The 15,551-nt window shown below is 55.0% G+C and overlaps 1 protein-coding gene across 5 annotated transcripts; it reads right to left on the reverse strand.

Annotated features, from left to right (window-relative positions):
- On the reverse strand, positions 731–11,393 carry TNNI3 (troponin I3, cardiac type). 5 transcript variants are annotated; one of them, XM_021093183.1, is made up of 18 exons: positions 11,310–11,393; positions 11,107–11,195; positions 10,696–10,826; positions 10,295–10,388; positions 8,361–8,518; positions 7,862–8,044; positions 7,557–7,682; positions 7,351–7,473; positions 6,222–7,091; positions 5,979–6,053; positions 4,248–5,870; positions 3,945–3,957; positions 3,698–3,784; positions 3,224–3,265; positions 2,809–2,940; positions 2,326–2,415; positions 1,622–1,798; positions 731–875 (listed from the first exon to the last, which is right to left on the reverse strand). In XM_021093183.1, exons 11-18 carry the CDS (start codon positions 4,256–4,258, stop codon positions 792–794), a joined length of 636 nt encoding a protein of 211 aa, XP_020948842.1. In that variant the 5' UTR covers positions 4,259–5,870; positions 5,979–6,053; positions 6,222–7,091; positions 7,351–7,473; positions 7,557–7,682; positions 7,862–8,044; positions 8,361–8,518; positions 10,295–10,388; positions 10,696–10,826; positions 11,107–11,195; positions 11,310–11,393; the 3' UTR covers positions 731–791.

Below are 15,551 nucleotides of genomic sequence, written 5' to 3' on the forward strand. Positions count from 1 at the left end.
GTCTTTAGCTCTCTGTCTCTATCTTTACAGCTCTTTGCGGGGGTGGGGGGACCTCTCTTTGTGTCTGCAGCTCTCCCTCTGTGGGGCCTCATTTCTTTCCATCTTTTTTTGTCTAAAAGGACTGTACCTGTGGCATATGGAGGTTCCCAGGCTAGGGGTCCAATCGGTGCTACAGGCTGTGGGCTTACACCACAGCCACAGCAATGCAAGATCCAAGTCGTGTCTGCGACCTGCACCACACCCCCGGCAACGCCGGATCCTTAACCCACTGGACGAGGACAGGGATCGAACCCATGTCCTCATGGATGCTAGTCGGATTCATTAACTGCTGAGCCATGACAGGACCTCCTGTGCGCCCTCATTCCTGTCTCTTCCCGGGCGGGCGAGGTCCTCTCTATTTCTCACTGAGTAGCCTGTGTCTGGTTTCCTCTCTCTCTGCACTTCTTTTTCTGCATCCGTCTCCTGTCCCTCTCCCTTGGCTGTCTGTCTGTCTGTCTCTCCCTGTGTCTCTGACTCAATCTGTCTGTGCCTCCATGTGTCCGTCTTTGGGCCTCGGTCTCGGCACCTCTATGCACCCCCCCACAGGGGGCAGAGGATCGGAGAACGCCCCCTATTGGAGACCCAGGTTTGCCCCTGGGGTGCGGTGTGGCTTTGGGGGAGCCTTGAGCTCAGGGGTCCCATGTCTCTCACAGCAAGACCCCAACCCCCAGAGTAGCAGACACACAGCCACTCCCAGCTCAGAGAGAAGCTTTATTCCTCAGGGTTGGGGCCAGGCTGCCCGTCAGGCCAGCTCAGCCCTCAAACTTTTTCTTGCGACCTTCCATCCCACTGAGCGCGTCGATGTTCTTGCGCCAGTCTCCCACCTCCCGGTTCTCCTGGGGGGATGGGGTCAGAGGTTAGGCTACCTTCCTGGTCTACAGGCTCTCAAATATCCTCCATGTGCCCTCTGTGCCCTTTTGCCCGCTGGGCCACTCTCTTCTGGATGCCCATTGCAGAATCTGCTTCTGGAACACTTCTTTTTTTTTTTTTTTTTTTTTTTGTCTTTTCTAGGGCCGCTCTAGCAGCATATGGAGCTTCCCAGGCTAGGGGTCAAATTGGAGCTGTAGTGCCAGCCTATGCCAGAGCCACAGCAACGCGGGATCCGAGCCATGTCTGCGACCTACACCACAGCTCATGGCAATGCCGGATCCCTAACCCACTGAGCAAGGCCAGGGATCGAACCTGCCACCTCATGGTTCCTAGTCAGATTCGTTAACCACTGAGCCATGACGGGAACACCTGGAACACTTCTTCTTGTTCCTTCAGACAACCCTTCCCAATTTGCCCCACTTCCGGACCCTCTCCTGCACTTCCTGCCTCCCTCCTGCATGTCTATCTTCTTCCTGCACCTCTGCCTCCTTGCCACTTCCTCCCTCCCTACTCCACTTCCGGTATTCACCTTTGACCTTCTGTCTTCCTCTGGCATTTCCTGTGCCCCTCCTGTACTTCCTGCCGAGGACCCTTACCAGGTATTGCTCCCCACCACCCCAAGTGCCACCTGCCCTGAGTCTAGGCCATAGGATGGCAGCCCCCCACACCCTCTCGCCAAAGCACCCTCTTTCCTGGACCTAGTCACACTCACCTTCTCCGTGTCCTCCTTCTTCACCTGCTTGAGGTGGGCCCGCAGGTCTAAGGTCTCCTTAGCCCTGGCCCCCAGCAGTGCCTGCATCATGGCATCGGCAGAGATCCGCACCCTCCGCAGGGTGGGCCGCTTAAACTTGCCCCGAAGGTCAAAGATCTTCTGGTTCAGATCAGCGATCTAGAGGCAGCCATAAAGGGAGCCTCCACTCACCCCCCGCCTCACTCTTCCACCTGACTCTTCCCTCCTATCCCCATCCAGGCTTCATCCAGACTCTCCCTTGTTCAAGCTCCTACCACCTTTGGGACGAAACCCATGCTCCCCACCCTGGGACCTCAAGCCCTCCCCAATCTACCCCAGCCTCATCTCTGAAAACCGTGGACACAGCCCAGCCCAGCTACATGCATCACAGCTCCCTGGACCACACTTGAATTCATTTACCAACACGCGAGGCTCCAGCCACACATTTTCAAACATACTTTCTGCTTTCCCACCTGTGGGTTTTTGCATGTGCTGTTCTCTCTACCTGGAACAGCATTCCCTGATGGGATTGTACTCTGCCTCTGGCTCCTCCCTACCAGGCTCACAGAGCTGCCCAGCATCTCCTTGTGTCTGTGCCCATAATCAGGTGCAAGTGGCCAGGCTGAGACCAGAGCCCCAGGCACAGCACCTGCTCTGAAGGGACCCGACTGCCCAAGGCCTCCCACCTCCGTGATGTTCTTGGTGACTTTCGCCTCCACGTCGTATCTCTCCTCATCCACCTTGTCCACGCGGGCATGGAGCTGTCGGCACAAGTCCTGGTGGAGAAACACGGAGTGTGGGGGGGACTGCTGAAGGTGGGGGGCCAGGACTACAGGGTCTGAGGGAGGAGGGGCTGGGGATCTAGGTGTCTGGTCATGGAGGAGCAGACTGAAGCCAGACTGTGGGAAACGGCGACTAAAGCAAAGCTCCAGAGCCAGGTGTCTTCAGAATCTGGCCTGGAGAGGCTGGAGGAACGAGCCCCCAGGTTTTGCTATTGTAGGCATCGGCAAGACGGTATTTCTGAATTCCTGAGAGTAGGGATTGGGAGATTGGAGCAGAGGATCCTGAGCAGAAATGGGGTGTAGTAACTTTACCCCTGGAGAATGCAAGACTGGACCCTAGGAGCCTTGATCCCTCGTTGGGCCGGAATCCCTGATTAGAGCCGGTACCTGCAGCTCCGCGAAGCTCAGCCCGGCCAACTCCAGAGGCTGGCACCGCGTGCTCAGAGCACGCCCCTTCTCTCCGCGCCGCTCCTCTGCCTCCCGTTCCAGCTCCTGCTTCGCAATCTGCAGCATCAGGGTCTGGGGAGGGGAGGCAGGAACCGCAGCCCAGGTATCGGGATGAAGACAGCGAGGAACAGCCACCCCCACCCCCCGGCCCCGTCCCGTAATTCCAGGCCGGCTTCCAGAGACCAGTCCCCTCAATGTTGAGGTCCACCATTCCAAGGCCTCACCCCGCCCTCGGAGGGCGTCCCCTCCGCAAAACTTTCCAGGCCCCGCCCACTTGCTCATCCGAAGCCCCACCCCATCCTTCAAGCTCCGCCCCCAGAAGACACCTAGACGCCTTCTCCAGGCCCGTCCGCACCTTCAGCTGCAGTTTTCTCGAGGCGGAGATCTTAGACTTTTTCTGCCGGGGTGAGAGGGAGCAACAAAGGATGAGGGAGGGGAATCCAGAGGTGGACCCGCCCCCTCGAGCTAGGTCCGGATTTAGGCCCGCCTCCAACTCCAGCCTTCCATCTAAGGGAGGCCCCGCCCCTCGTTTCCTTCCACCAATCCGAGCTTCTGTCTCTGGATAGGCACCGCCCACCGTCCCTAAAGCATTCGCTTTTCCCAAGGGCAACGGGACTCCACCCATAGGCAGCTCTCCCCGAAAAGAGCCAGGATCCCTACTAAACTCCGCCCCTGAGGCCCTTCATCCGCTTGGGCTCCGCCCAAGACCAAGATCAGGTCTAGGCCCTGGCTCCGCCTCTCCTCCCCCAGGTGCAGGTAAACTAAGGCTGGAATCCGGGCTCTGTGAAGCCTACCCAAGCCCTGCCCACCGCGCTGGCCCCGATCTCACCTTGGCGTGCGGCTCGGTGGCGTAGGCGCGGTAGTTGGCGGAGGACCGGCGTCGCACCGGGGCCGGCGCGGGGCGCGAGTCCCCCGCCTGGGGTTGGGGAAACGGAGCTGGGTCACCGGAGGGACCCCCACCCACCCACACAGCCCTTCTCTGTGCGGTCCCGCCGCAGGGTCGCAGCCTCTAGCCCCAGAGTCCTCCCCGCAGCGCCCTCCCCCGCCGTGCGAGTCCAGCCCAATCCAGCTCTCACCGCATCGCCGCTCCTGGAGGGAGAGAAACCAGGGAAGGGGGTTAATGGTGGTCTGTGTCCTGTCAGTCCTCGTCCTAAGGGAGCCCAGAGACCTCTCTGACCCAGAGTCCCACCCACCAGCTCCGCCTTCTCGGTGCCTAGGGGTCGGATTCCCAAACTCGTAGCCTCATTCCGACACCCAGGGGTCCGGTCCCTACCTCCCTGCTCTGGCGGGGAGTCCTGCCTCATAGGAACCAGGGAGATATCTCCCCGACCCGCCGCTGCCTCCGGTCTCAGGAGTCCAGGCGACCCATTTTCACTCACCGGTCTGCCATGCTGTCTCCCGCCAGGAGGCAGAGAAGCGGGCAGGGGACTCTTGGAGGGTCAGTGAGGGAGTGTCCGGAGTGACCTTGAAGGCCCCTGGGACTTCTGTCTTGTCTGTTCTCCTCGAGCCTCACAGAGGACACAGAGGAGAAGGGCGAGGACAGAGACTAAATATATTGCTGCCCCCTCCTCCCCTGCCCAGCACTAGAGATAACGGGGCGCGTGAGGGGTGGGGCGGGCCCGGCTCCAGCTGGATCACCCTTCCACCTCCGGGGCCTGGGAATCCAGCCCCTCCTTCCTCCCACCTAGGAGTCCAGGCCCCCAACCCCCTGCTCTCTCAGATCCAGGAATTCAGCCCCCACCCTCCCCAACTAAATTGCTATCTCCCTAAGGGCTGGTACTTTGTCTTTCTCATCATGTTATGGACAGTTGCAGTGCCCTAAACCTGTTAGGCCGTCAATGTATTTTCTGATTTATTTGAGGTTCTAGATGTGGTGTGCCCAGACTCTCGGCAGGCAGTACACGCCACTAGGAAACCCAGAAATCTGGTCTTGGTTTCCTCTCTTGACCACTCCTGTCCCTCCCCTTTCCTAGCCCTGGAGACAGATTTTTTTTTTTTAAGGCCATATCCGGGTCATATGGGGGTTCCCAGACCAGGTGTGGAATCCGGGGTGTAGCCGCCGGCCTACACCACAGCCACAGCAATGTCAGATCCCAGCCGCGTCTGTGACCTACACCACAGCTCATGGCAACGCCAGATCCTTCACCCACTGAGCAAGGCCAGGGATGGAACCTGCGTCCTCATGGATGCTCGTCAGATTTGTTTCCACTGAGCCGTGATGGGACCTCCTGGAGACAGATTGAAGGCAGGAAAGACACACGGACACAGGGAAAAGAGACCCTGGCTCTCTTTACTTGGTCCACGCAGGGCCTGACCAGCTCCAGAGGAGGGGACACCCCTACCCCACAGTTAGGAATGGGACGCCGGAGGACGAGGGGACCACGCAGAGGGTCTGAACCCCAGGGCCAGACCTGCAGGCTGCGTTGTTCAGGGTCTCGAGAGTGGAATGTAGAACTCAGAGAACAGTCTAGATTCTAGGAGTAAATAAATATAGAATCCCAGGAATGGAATCTGAAATTCTAGCGACACCTCTGGGGCTGAGTTGGGAGCAGAGAGTATTTTAGAGGTGGGTTCAAATTCTAGGACCTGACTTCAGAAGTTAGAGGTAGGGGACTTGGTCTCTGGGGGTCTGGTCAGACTGTCGGGTTTGGGAGGTCTGACTCCCTGCGGGCAGAGCCAAAACCTCCTGGAGTGAAACCTGAGACGCTGAAGGCAGCTAGAAGGGCTCAGGGGGCGGGGTCCGACCTTCAAGGGGTTGGGTCAGGTCCTCAGAGGGCGGGTTGGGGGCCTCAAGGGGCGGGGCCAGAACTTCCGGGGGTGGGATCCCAGATTCCACAGCTGGGTCCTCCTGGCTGGGAGCAGAGTCTCCGGGCTTGAAGAAGCGCGCGAAGGTCTCCGAAGGCCTGGCTCCAGGCTGTGGGGCGAATCCAGCCGCCCGGGCTAGCTCCCCCACCCGGCTGGAGAACCCCTGCAGCTGCTCCTGCCGCAGGTCCACTAGGTACCTGGAACCAGGATGTGGCGATGGGGGACCTGGCTTACGGCCCGCCCACTCCAATTCCACCCTCAGCCTGGGAGATCCCTGCCCTGCTCTCCCCAGTTAGCTGGCTCACTGTGCCAATTCCACGATCAGGTGTCCTCCAGGGGCCACGCAGGCCCCGAGCTCAGGGCAGAGAAAATGGACCATCCTGCGGAGAGAAGCGGGGAGGGCTGAGGCTCAGGCTTTAAGGTCCTGAGGGAAGAGGGGGGCTGTGGAACTGGACTCTGATTGAGGAGGGTCTGCGGATCTGGACTCCTGGGTCTAAGGGAGTGTGGGGTTGGGGAGGGAAGTCTGGGAACCTCCCAGGCTCTCTTACCCACAGGCCACGTAGAGAAGCTGGAACTGTTCCTTGTAGCAGCTCTTGTGGTGGAGGGTCTGGGTGGAGCCGAGGGACAGGAAGTGGACAGTGAAGGATCCAGGGGCAGGGGCTGCTGGGAAGGGAAGACTGGCAGGATTAGGCAGACACACAAAGCCTGGAGATAACTCTGCTTGCCTTCGTCAAGCCCTTTCTCATCCTTTCTCTTAGGCAGATTCCAGGAAAATTCTGGGAGAAGGTTAGTCTGGCTGGCAGAGACCCATTTTACAGACCAGGCAACTGAGATTCAAGAGAAAGAAAGAGGGTGGGTGGCCCATGGCCACGCAGGACACACAGACATCCGGGGAGGGCCAAGTGAGGGGATGGGTAGAAGGGGGCGCGACCAGATTTAGTGGCAGCTGTCCAAAGGTGAGCCGGGACCCAGAAACGTGTTAAAATGTTCGCAGCCTCTTCGTCTTCTGCAGGTGGGATTAGAATTCTACCCTTGTAGTTCAGACTGCGAAGAATTGTTTCAGGATTTAGGAAAGGGAGAGAAACTCATAGAAAAGAAAAAAGAGACCAAATGTGAGGAAGGGGAGATCACTTGTCCAGCCATTTGATACCGTATCAGCCCACGCTTGAACTTAAAACACCTGGAGCCTGAAGCGCGGGACGGGGTTCGGGTCCCACTCTGTCCCAGGCGATGATCACCGGAGCCCTGCTTTCCATCGCAAGAGAAAAGACTGTCCCTCGCTTACCAGACTCTGGCAGGCTTCCACCCGCGTCGCTCGGCACCTGCTCCGAGTCTCCCTGGGTGGTTCTCGGACGCCCCCAAGCGACCACTTCTCGAAACAGCTCCGTCACGTTGTGCAGCGTGATCTCGCCCGCGGTCTTTGGAGAAGGGATGGGGTCAGACGCTGGGATGGGACCGCAGGGCCAGGGTGGCAGGGAAGAGCCTTAGAGTACGCCACCCCTCCACTCCCTCACCCCAAAGCTTGCAGCTGGCATCCACACTGGCCTTAGGAAGGAGAGAGGGGCGGGGCCTGTTACATTTTGCGGGCGCACCACCAGAATGAGGGGCGGGGTCTGGGCGGCAGGGGGCGGGGCCTCGTGAACTCCAACCCCTGCACCTGCACCTTCAGCCGCGCACCTTGACCGGCTGCCCGTTGCTGGTCCGCAGGAGTGTCTCGTCGTCGGTTTCAATGCCAAAGGCCACGAAGGGCCCCGTGGCGATGTCCCCCCAGTACCCGCGCGCTGCTACGAGCTCTCCGTGCTGCGAAAGCAGAGAGAAATGAGATGGATGGGCGCCCCGGAAAGAAGGAGCAGCCAGGGCAGGAAGTGGCTCGGGAGACGCACTTGGCTCAGGAGACGACCGGACGCCAGGGTCCGGTTGGGCACGTGATAGGCGCTGGAGTCTCTGAGTTCAAAGGCGACGCCTGTGTCCCTCCAGCGCCGGAACTCACGAGTGTGGATGACTCGGGCCTGGAGTTGGGGGAAGCAAGAAAAGAGGCCTCAGGGAATCTGGGATACGGTTCCCAGCACTGAGGGCCTCCAGCACCCTCCTCCCTCAGACCCAGGATCCCAAGCCCCCTTCCTCAAGCTCCAGAACCACCTCCTCACCCGGGACTGAGGACCTGATCCCCCCGGGTCCCAGCCCTCACCCCGCGATCGTGCAGCTTCATGTGCAGGTCCCAGTCGCTGACACCGCGCCGGGCGTCGTACCGGGAGCCCAGGTAGTGGCGCAGCCTCGAGTCCCACAGGCGGCTCATGGGGAAGGCCTCAGGCCCCTTCTCCCCGCCCGCCCAGAAACGGAACACGGCCTCCAGGGCGTCGCGCTCGCGGAACTGCACGGCCAGGCACGCGTGGAGGGAGAACCAGGGAGAGGCGGCTGCAGGAAGAGTGGCTTCTCCTGCTGGACCCTCCCTTCCCTCCCAGAGCGTGGGAACGATTCTCCCTTTTCTCAGATGAAGAAACTGAGGCGCAGAGAGCGGAAGCTGCCCCCTGGTCCATGTCTCACAGTGGGAGCCAGGAAGCCGGGGTTCGGACTCCCGCGCCCTCAGCCTACTCCATCAGCCCAAACCCATTTGGATCGTCCATCTCCATTCTTCCCGTTGCCACCCGGATCCCCGGCGGTGATAGTCGGAGGCTGGGCGGAGGCACCTTGAGCGCGCCCAGGCTGAGCCAGGGTAGCTGCTCTTGCAGGCGATCGGGTTCCAGGACCAGGTGGGCCAGGCGGTCGGCCTGGGCGCGCACGAAGGCGGCCACCGGGGGGCGCAGCAGCGCGTTCCCCCACACCTCCAGGAAGGTCTCGCTCCTCTCTGCGGGGAGGGGGGAGAAACTAGTGGGAGGAATAGAGGGAACCTGGAAATGAGACCCCTGTGGATGATGCACATCCATTTTACAGTGATCTTAGGTTTTCGTAGTCAGGTAGTGAGCATAAGGGAGCCAGGCAAACTCCCCACCCATCCCAAGGGCCAGAAGAAGAAGAAATAACTTAGACCTATTCTTCCCACCTATTCCCTCCCCCCAGGTAACCCCAATTCTGATTTTCATATTTGTTTCCCTTGCCTTAAAAAAGAAAAAGTTATATACAGATGGAGATGGAGATGAAGATTTATGTGTATTAAGTGTTAGACTGTTCATTTTTTTCATTTTAGTTAAGAAACTTATGAGAGAACTATATACCTGTAGTTAGATCAGATCCAGATTAGATTAGTCCCAGTTGTTTAAGGACTTTTTAATTTACTTATTTGTTGTTTTTTCATCTTTTTGCCATTTCTAGGGCCACACATGGAGGTTCCCAGGCTAGGGGTCTTATCGGAGCTGTAGCCACCGGCCTACGCCAGAGCCACAGCAACGCGGGATGCGAGCCGCATCTGCGACCTACACCACAACTCACGGCAACACCGGATCCTTAACCCACTGAGCAAGGCCAGGGATCGAACCTGCCACCTCATGGTTCCTAGTCGGATTTGTTAACCACTGAGCCACGATGGGAACTCCTTAAGGACCTTTTCATAAGGTGTATTATGAAATCTGTGCAATGTCTTCCGAATGTTCTGGGCTATTAATGACACCTACCATCCATAATCATGAAAACAACAGTACTCACTAAAATGTATCGAGTCAGTATCATAAGCCAGGACATGTGCTTTTTTTTTCCCCATTGTATACTCATAAGAATTCTATGGGGGAAGATCTTTCATGACCTCCATTTTATAAATGTAGAAACTGAAGCCAAGAAAAGACCAGATACTAGCCCAAGGTCACAGAACAAGCAGAGTCAGAATTTGAACACGGCTTGTCTGAATCCTAGAGGTTTTGCTCTAGGCACTAAGCTGAAGTTGTTGTTACTGAGAGACAATCAATTTCCCAAATCCTCCTTCTCCCCCTTCTCCTTATAAGTTCACTTTCCAAGTCTGCCTCCTTCAGGCAGGCTGCCTGGGTTTCACCCTCAGCTCAGCCAACCCCCGCCCCCTACTTCTGGAGGCCTCACCACCTCTCAGAAAGTCCCTTGATCTCTTTTGGGCTTCTCCCTTCGTGGAAGGCTCTGCATGCTTACACTGTGTCATGCATAGTTCTGAAAGTTGTATGTGGGTTTTCTTCTAGAATTCTCTAGATGATTCTAGAAAGTATTTTTAGGCCTACTTCACAAGTGGGAAAGACTGAGGCTCTAAGGCCAACAAACAAGTGAGCAAGTGATGAAATAGGGATCAATACTCATTCAAAATGAGTACCCTTGATTTTTTGTTTGTTTTATTTTTGTCTTTTTGCTTTTTCTAGGGCTGCTCCCGCAGCATATGGAGGTTCCCAGGCGAGGGGTCTAATTGGAGCTGTAGTCACCCGCCTATGCCAGAGCCACAGCAAAGCGGGATCCAAGCTGCATCTGCAACCTACACCACAGCTCACAGCAATGCCAGATCCTTAATGCACTGAGCAAGGCCAGGGATGGAAACCACAACTTCATGGTTCCTAGTTGGATTCATTAACCACTGAGCCACGACAGGAACTCCTGAGTATCCTTGAAATGCCAGAATTCCTACAGGGAAGGGGAAGAGGCTGGGGGCCAGACTGCCTGGGTCTTTGCCACTGACCTTGCAGCCCCATCTTCTCTGGATCCTCCAAGGCTATACTGAAGATCAGCATGTGTCGGGCTACAGCTTCTAGATTATTTTCCAGAACATAAAACTGGAAGTATGGAGAGGGAAGGATGATTCTGAGATGTGTCCTTGGCTCCCAGGAGACTCAGGAGTGAGCAAACTTAGAACCAAGGAGACCTGTACATCAGCCCCCCTTCTTCAACACGAGCGTGCGCACTCAGAACTCTCCTCCCCATCACTACTCAGGCTCTTCCTCCCACTCGGACCCAGGAGTCCCCAGACCCAGCCCACTCTTTCCCCAGGACTCAGGAGTCTGGGTTCCCAGCTTCAGGGACTCAGGAATCTGGGTTCTCATATTCATCCTCCTCCTTTCACGACCCCTAATCCCAGCTCACGTGGAATCTCCTTCGAGGCCAGAGCGCAGCTCGGGCCAAAGTCCGCAGCAGATGCCGCCCATCCACGGAGCCCACCAGCAGGACATTTAGCTCGGGTATCCCGTGCTCTGGATCGTCTGGGTCCACAGGACCTGACAAAAAGACAGAGGGTTGGGGTCGGTGGCCTGAAGAGCGCCCATGGCAGCCTCGCTCAGCACGATGGACTACACCTCCCAGGAGAACTTGCACTCCTGGCCTAGGTTTCAAAGGGAGCTGTGCCTCTAAGCATTCTGGGACTGGTAGTCTGCAGCGGCATCAAGGCTGTCCGCTCGGGGGCGCCCCCACCCTTGGAGCCTCAAAGAAGGTTAGCGCGCTGTCTGCCAGCTCTGAAGGCAGCGCTGTGTTGGATTTGTGATCCTGCGTGGGACTCACTCTCAGCCTGCAGGTCCACCGCCGGGGACAGGCCCCACCAGGACACGGAGCCGAAGCCTGAGCCCGAGCCTGCCGGTGTGGTCATCGCCCTGCACGACAGACAACCTGGGAATCCCCAAACATCGTGTCTGCGGCCTCCACCCATTCGCCTTTCACGTCCCCTGATTTCTCGCCTCTTTCCTCCATGGGACGGCCCCCCTCACCTTTATCCTTCCAAATAACTGGACACACCCGCTCTCTGCCCACTCCGAGATGCAGTCCGACGCTCTCTCCGCAACTGCTGCCCAGAGTCTCCGCCCTTTTCAATCAGTAAGCCAATGGGAGTGTGCGGGCTGGCACCACTGTGATCCACTGACCAATGAGAGCGAGCGAGACCTGTCCTCTATGAACTTTTGACCAATGCGAGCGTTGAGGGACGACGACTCTGGCTTGTGGGAGTGGTGGGCAAGCGGACGCGGTTGTCATGACGACGGCGTGGGCGAAGGGGCGGGGCCGGAAGACACGGGGCGGAGCCTGGGGCGGTCCAAATTTCTGGAACGGGGAGGAAGAACGGAACAGAATCTTGATAAACCCAAATTAAAGTGAGATGGCCTACACCTTAAATTATAGACCTCTGGAGTTCCCGTCGTGGCTCAGTGGTTAATGAATCCGACTAGGAACCATGAGGATGCGGGTTCAGTCCCTGGCCTTGCTCAGTAGGTTAAGGATCCCGCGTGGCCGTGAGCTGTGGTGTAGGTCGCAGATGCGGCTTGGATCCCGCGTTGCTGTGGCTCTGGCGTAGGCCAGCGGCTGCAGCTCTGATTCGATCCCTAGCCTGGGAACCTCCATATGCCGCATGAACGGCCGTAGAAAAGGCAAAAAGACAAAAAAAAAAAGTATATATATATATTATATATATATAATACATATATATATATAATATATATATTATATATATAGACATCTGTGTCATTTTCCCTCACACCTGGGCTCTACCACATAGGGCTTCTCACCACATGGGAAAGTTCTAGGGCCAGCTACCACTGGCACCTGATTGTTAAATTTTCAAGAATTTTGTGACCCGGTTGTTACACAAAATCATTACTAAAAATTAAACGTTTTACTAAACTTTATTAAAAATCAAATTCCGGGAGTTCCCATCGTGGTGCAGCGGAAACGAATCCGACTAGGAACCATGAAGTTGCGGGTTTGATTCCTGGCCTTGCTCAGTGAGTTAAGGATCCGGCATTGCCGTAAGCTGTGGTGTAGGCCAGCAGCTATAGCTCCGATTAGACTCCTAGCATGGGAACCTCCATATGCCATGAGTGCAGCTCTAAAAAGCAAAAAAAAAAAAAAAAAAAAAAAAATCAAATTCCAATTAAACACATTACATTAAAATAAATGTAATCAGGAGTCCCCTAGTGGCCCAACAGGTTAAGGATCCAACGTTGTCACTGATGTGGCATGGGTCACTGTTGTGACATGGGCTCAATACCTGGCCTGGTAACTTCCAGATGCCGGCAAGTGCGGCCAAAAAAAGCAAATAAATAAGGGAGTTCTCCTCCTGATGCAGTGGTTAATGAGGCCAACTAGGAACCATGAAGTTGCTGGTTCAATCCCTGGCCTCGATCAGTGGGTTAAGATCCGGCATTGCCATGAGCTGCGGTGTAGGTCGCAGACTCGGTTCAGATCTGGCGGGGCTGTGGCTGTGGCTGTGGCGTAGGCTTGGCTCTGATTAGACCCCTAGCCTGGGAACCTGCATATGCTGCAGGTGCGGCCCTAGAAAAGGCTAAATAAATAAATAAATACGGTAAAGAAAAGGTAATCATACTCAAAACTCATCAGTTTCTATTTTATTATATTTTACTATTATTAGCGGTCTCAAGGTTATTTCCAACTATTGTATCTGTAGGAAGGAAATGCTATTTTAATGCAATGTTGTTTTTGTTTGTTTAGGGCCGCACCTGCAGCATATGGAAGTTCCCAGGCTAGGGTTCAAATTGGAGCTGTAGTTGCTGGCCTCCACCACAGTCACAGCAACACCAGACAGAGCCTCTGGGCAGGTCCAGGTCCTTAACCTACTGAGTGAGGCCCAGGATCGAATCCATGCCCTCATGGCTACTAGTGGGGTTCATAACGCACTGAGCCACAAAGGGAATTCTTGTACTTCATTGCTTTTTTACGACTGAATAATATTCTGTTATTTCCCCCTCATTTTTGCAAGTCTCATGCCTTCTTGCCATTCAAATCACAGCCCCTAAACACTACTTTTTCTTTTTTCTTTTTTTTTTTTGGCTTTTTAGGTCCGCAGGGCATGTGGAGGTTTCCAGACTGGGGTCAAATTGGAGCTGTAGCCACCAGCCTAGGCCACAGCCACAGCAACGCCAGATCTCAGCTACATCTGCAACCTACACCACAGCTCACGGCAATGCCAGATCCTTAACCCACTGAGCGAGGCCAGGGATCGAACCTGCGTCCTCTAGGATGCTAGTCAGATTCATTTCCACTGAGCCGTGACGGGAACTCCCCAAACACTACCTCTTCAGGGAAGCTGTCCCTGACTACCCTTTTAAAATGGTCTGGGGAGTTGCTGTGTGCTCTAGCTCTTAGGACTTGGCACTTCCATCGCTGTGGCCCAGGTTCCTGGTGTGGCCACTGAGATCCCACAGCAGCCATTGCACACCACAGCCACAGCCCAAATAAATAAAAATTTTAAAACAGGATCTCACCTCAGCCCTTACTGGTTTCCTTCCAGTCTGGTCACCATTTTTAATGGTTTTGCACTTCTAATTTGTCTGCTGATTTGTTGAGACATGGAACTGGGGATCCCAATGTCATTATCTAACTCAGAACAGATTCAACCCCAGGATTTAGAGAAGGACTTCCAGCTGTAGCCCTGAGCAGGTCACGTTAATTCACCGAAGCACAGTTTCCTCATTTGTCAATTGGGAACAATCATCACATATATTTCATGAAGTTTTTGTGAGAATTATTAACAGAAGCGGTAGCAGTAATAATGCTATTAATATGACATAGCTCTGTCTTTATAAATATGCCTCCCTCACTCACACATGAGAAATCACTGCATTCCTTTGGAGACATTTTTTATTTTCTTTTTAGGGCCACACTCTCAGCATATGGAAGTTCCCAGGATAGGGGTCAAAGTGGAGCTGCAGCCACAGCCACAGCCACAGCAATGGAGGGATCTGAGCTATGGTTGTGACCTACACTACAGCTCACAGAAACGCTGGATCCTTAACCCACTGATCGAGGCCAGGGATTGAACCCACAGCCTCATGGATACGAGTCGGATTCATTTCTGCTGTGCCGCAACAGGCACTCCTGGAGAAAATTTTTAAATCTCATGGACCTCACAACCTAAGTGACTGAGCTGACTTCTCTTTTTCCCATTGGCTCCCAGGAAGCTCCAGGTTAAGTTTGTACTCTGCCCCTTTCCTTAGCAAGTGGGGTACCTGCTTATTGGTTCATTTTCCACTTAACTTGATGCTCAGAGAGCTCTCTTGCAAAATGTCATGAATCTTTGTTCGCCACTTGAAATCCTGTCTCCGATGAGGTGGGGGAGAAGCCAATGAAATGGTCATCCTTCCTAGACGCAGACTGAGAGAAAGAATTTGTGAAGAAGAATGAGGTATATTTGGAACTATCGTCTCTCCCTGTGTAACGCTTGTCTTTCTCCAGTTCTCTGGAGATTTCTTTCTCAGAGTCTGCATAGTTACTTTGTTGCCTTGATAAGAGCAAGTTGCTTGGACGTAAAACCTGGGATGGCATCTGATTGGGGTTCCAGCATCCACCAGAAGCTGGGAAGACCTCTGGGAATATAGAAGGGATGGATTATGCAAGGAAGAAAGGGAGGGAGGGAGATATGGGTGTAAAAATCTATGTAACTCATGGGTGAGGGAGCAGATACATTCATGAATAGAGAAGTGCATTCTTGGAGTTCCTGTCTTGGCTCAGTGGTTAACAAACCCGACCAGGAACCATGAGGTTGTGGGTTCGATCCCTGGCCTCGCTCAGTGGGTTAAGGATTCGGCGTTGCTGTGAGCTGTGGTAGGTTGCAGACGTGGCTCGGATTCCGCGTTGCTGAGGCCTAGGTATAGGCCGGTGGTTACAGCTCCAATTAGATCCCTAGCCTGGGAACTTCCATATGCCGCAGGAGCATATGGAAAAGGAAAGAAAAAAAAAAAGAGAGAAGTGCTATCAGGATTTTTTCAGATGAGGAAGTTGAAGCTTAGAGGAGTGAGTGAGTGCTCACTCAAGTGAGTGGCAAGCAAGTGTGGGAGGGGGCAGAGGGGCAATGAATGAATGTCTGGGTGGGTGAATTTCTCTGTGTGTTTCCACGATGCGCAGCCCTATCTCTGCCCTCGTGTGCTCCCACCCCACTGGGCCCCTCTTGGGTTTCCGGCCCGCCCCTGCCCACCCCATCAAGAAGCACCAGTCCAGGCCAG

This window comes from Sus scrofa, chromosome 6, assembly GCF_000003025.6.
Source record: "Sus scrofa isolate TJ Tabasco breed Duroc chromosome 6, Sscrofa11.1, whole genome shotgun sequence".
NCBI classification, from domain to species: domain Eukaryota; kingdom Metazoa; phylum Chordata; class Mammalia; order Artiodactyla; family Suidae; genus Sus; species Sus scrofa.

Bases quoted from the DNA above. Each gene is read 5' to 3' on its own strand.
- TNNI3 (XM_021093181.1), bottom strand. From the start codon at position 3,493: ATGGGTGGAGTCCCGTTGCCCTTGGGAAAAGCGAATGCTTTAGGGACG. The intron at 2,941-3,223 runs GTGCGGACGGGC...TCCCCTCCCCAG, and splicing joins CGAGAAAACTGCAGCTGAAG to ACCCTGATGCTGCAGATTGC. The intron at 2,416-2,808 runs GTACCGGCTCTA...TTTCTCCACCAG, and splicing joins TGAGCTTCGCGGAGCTGCAG to GACTTGTGCCGACAGCTCCA.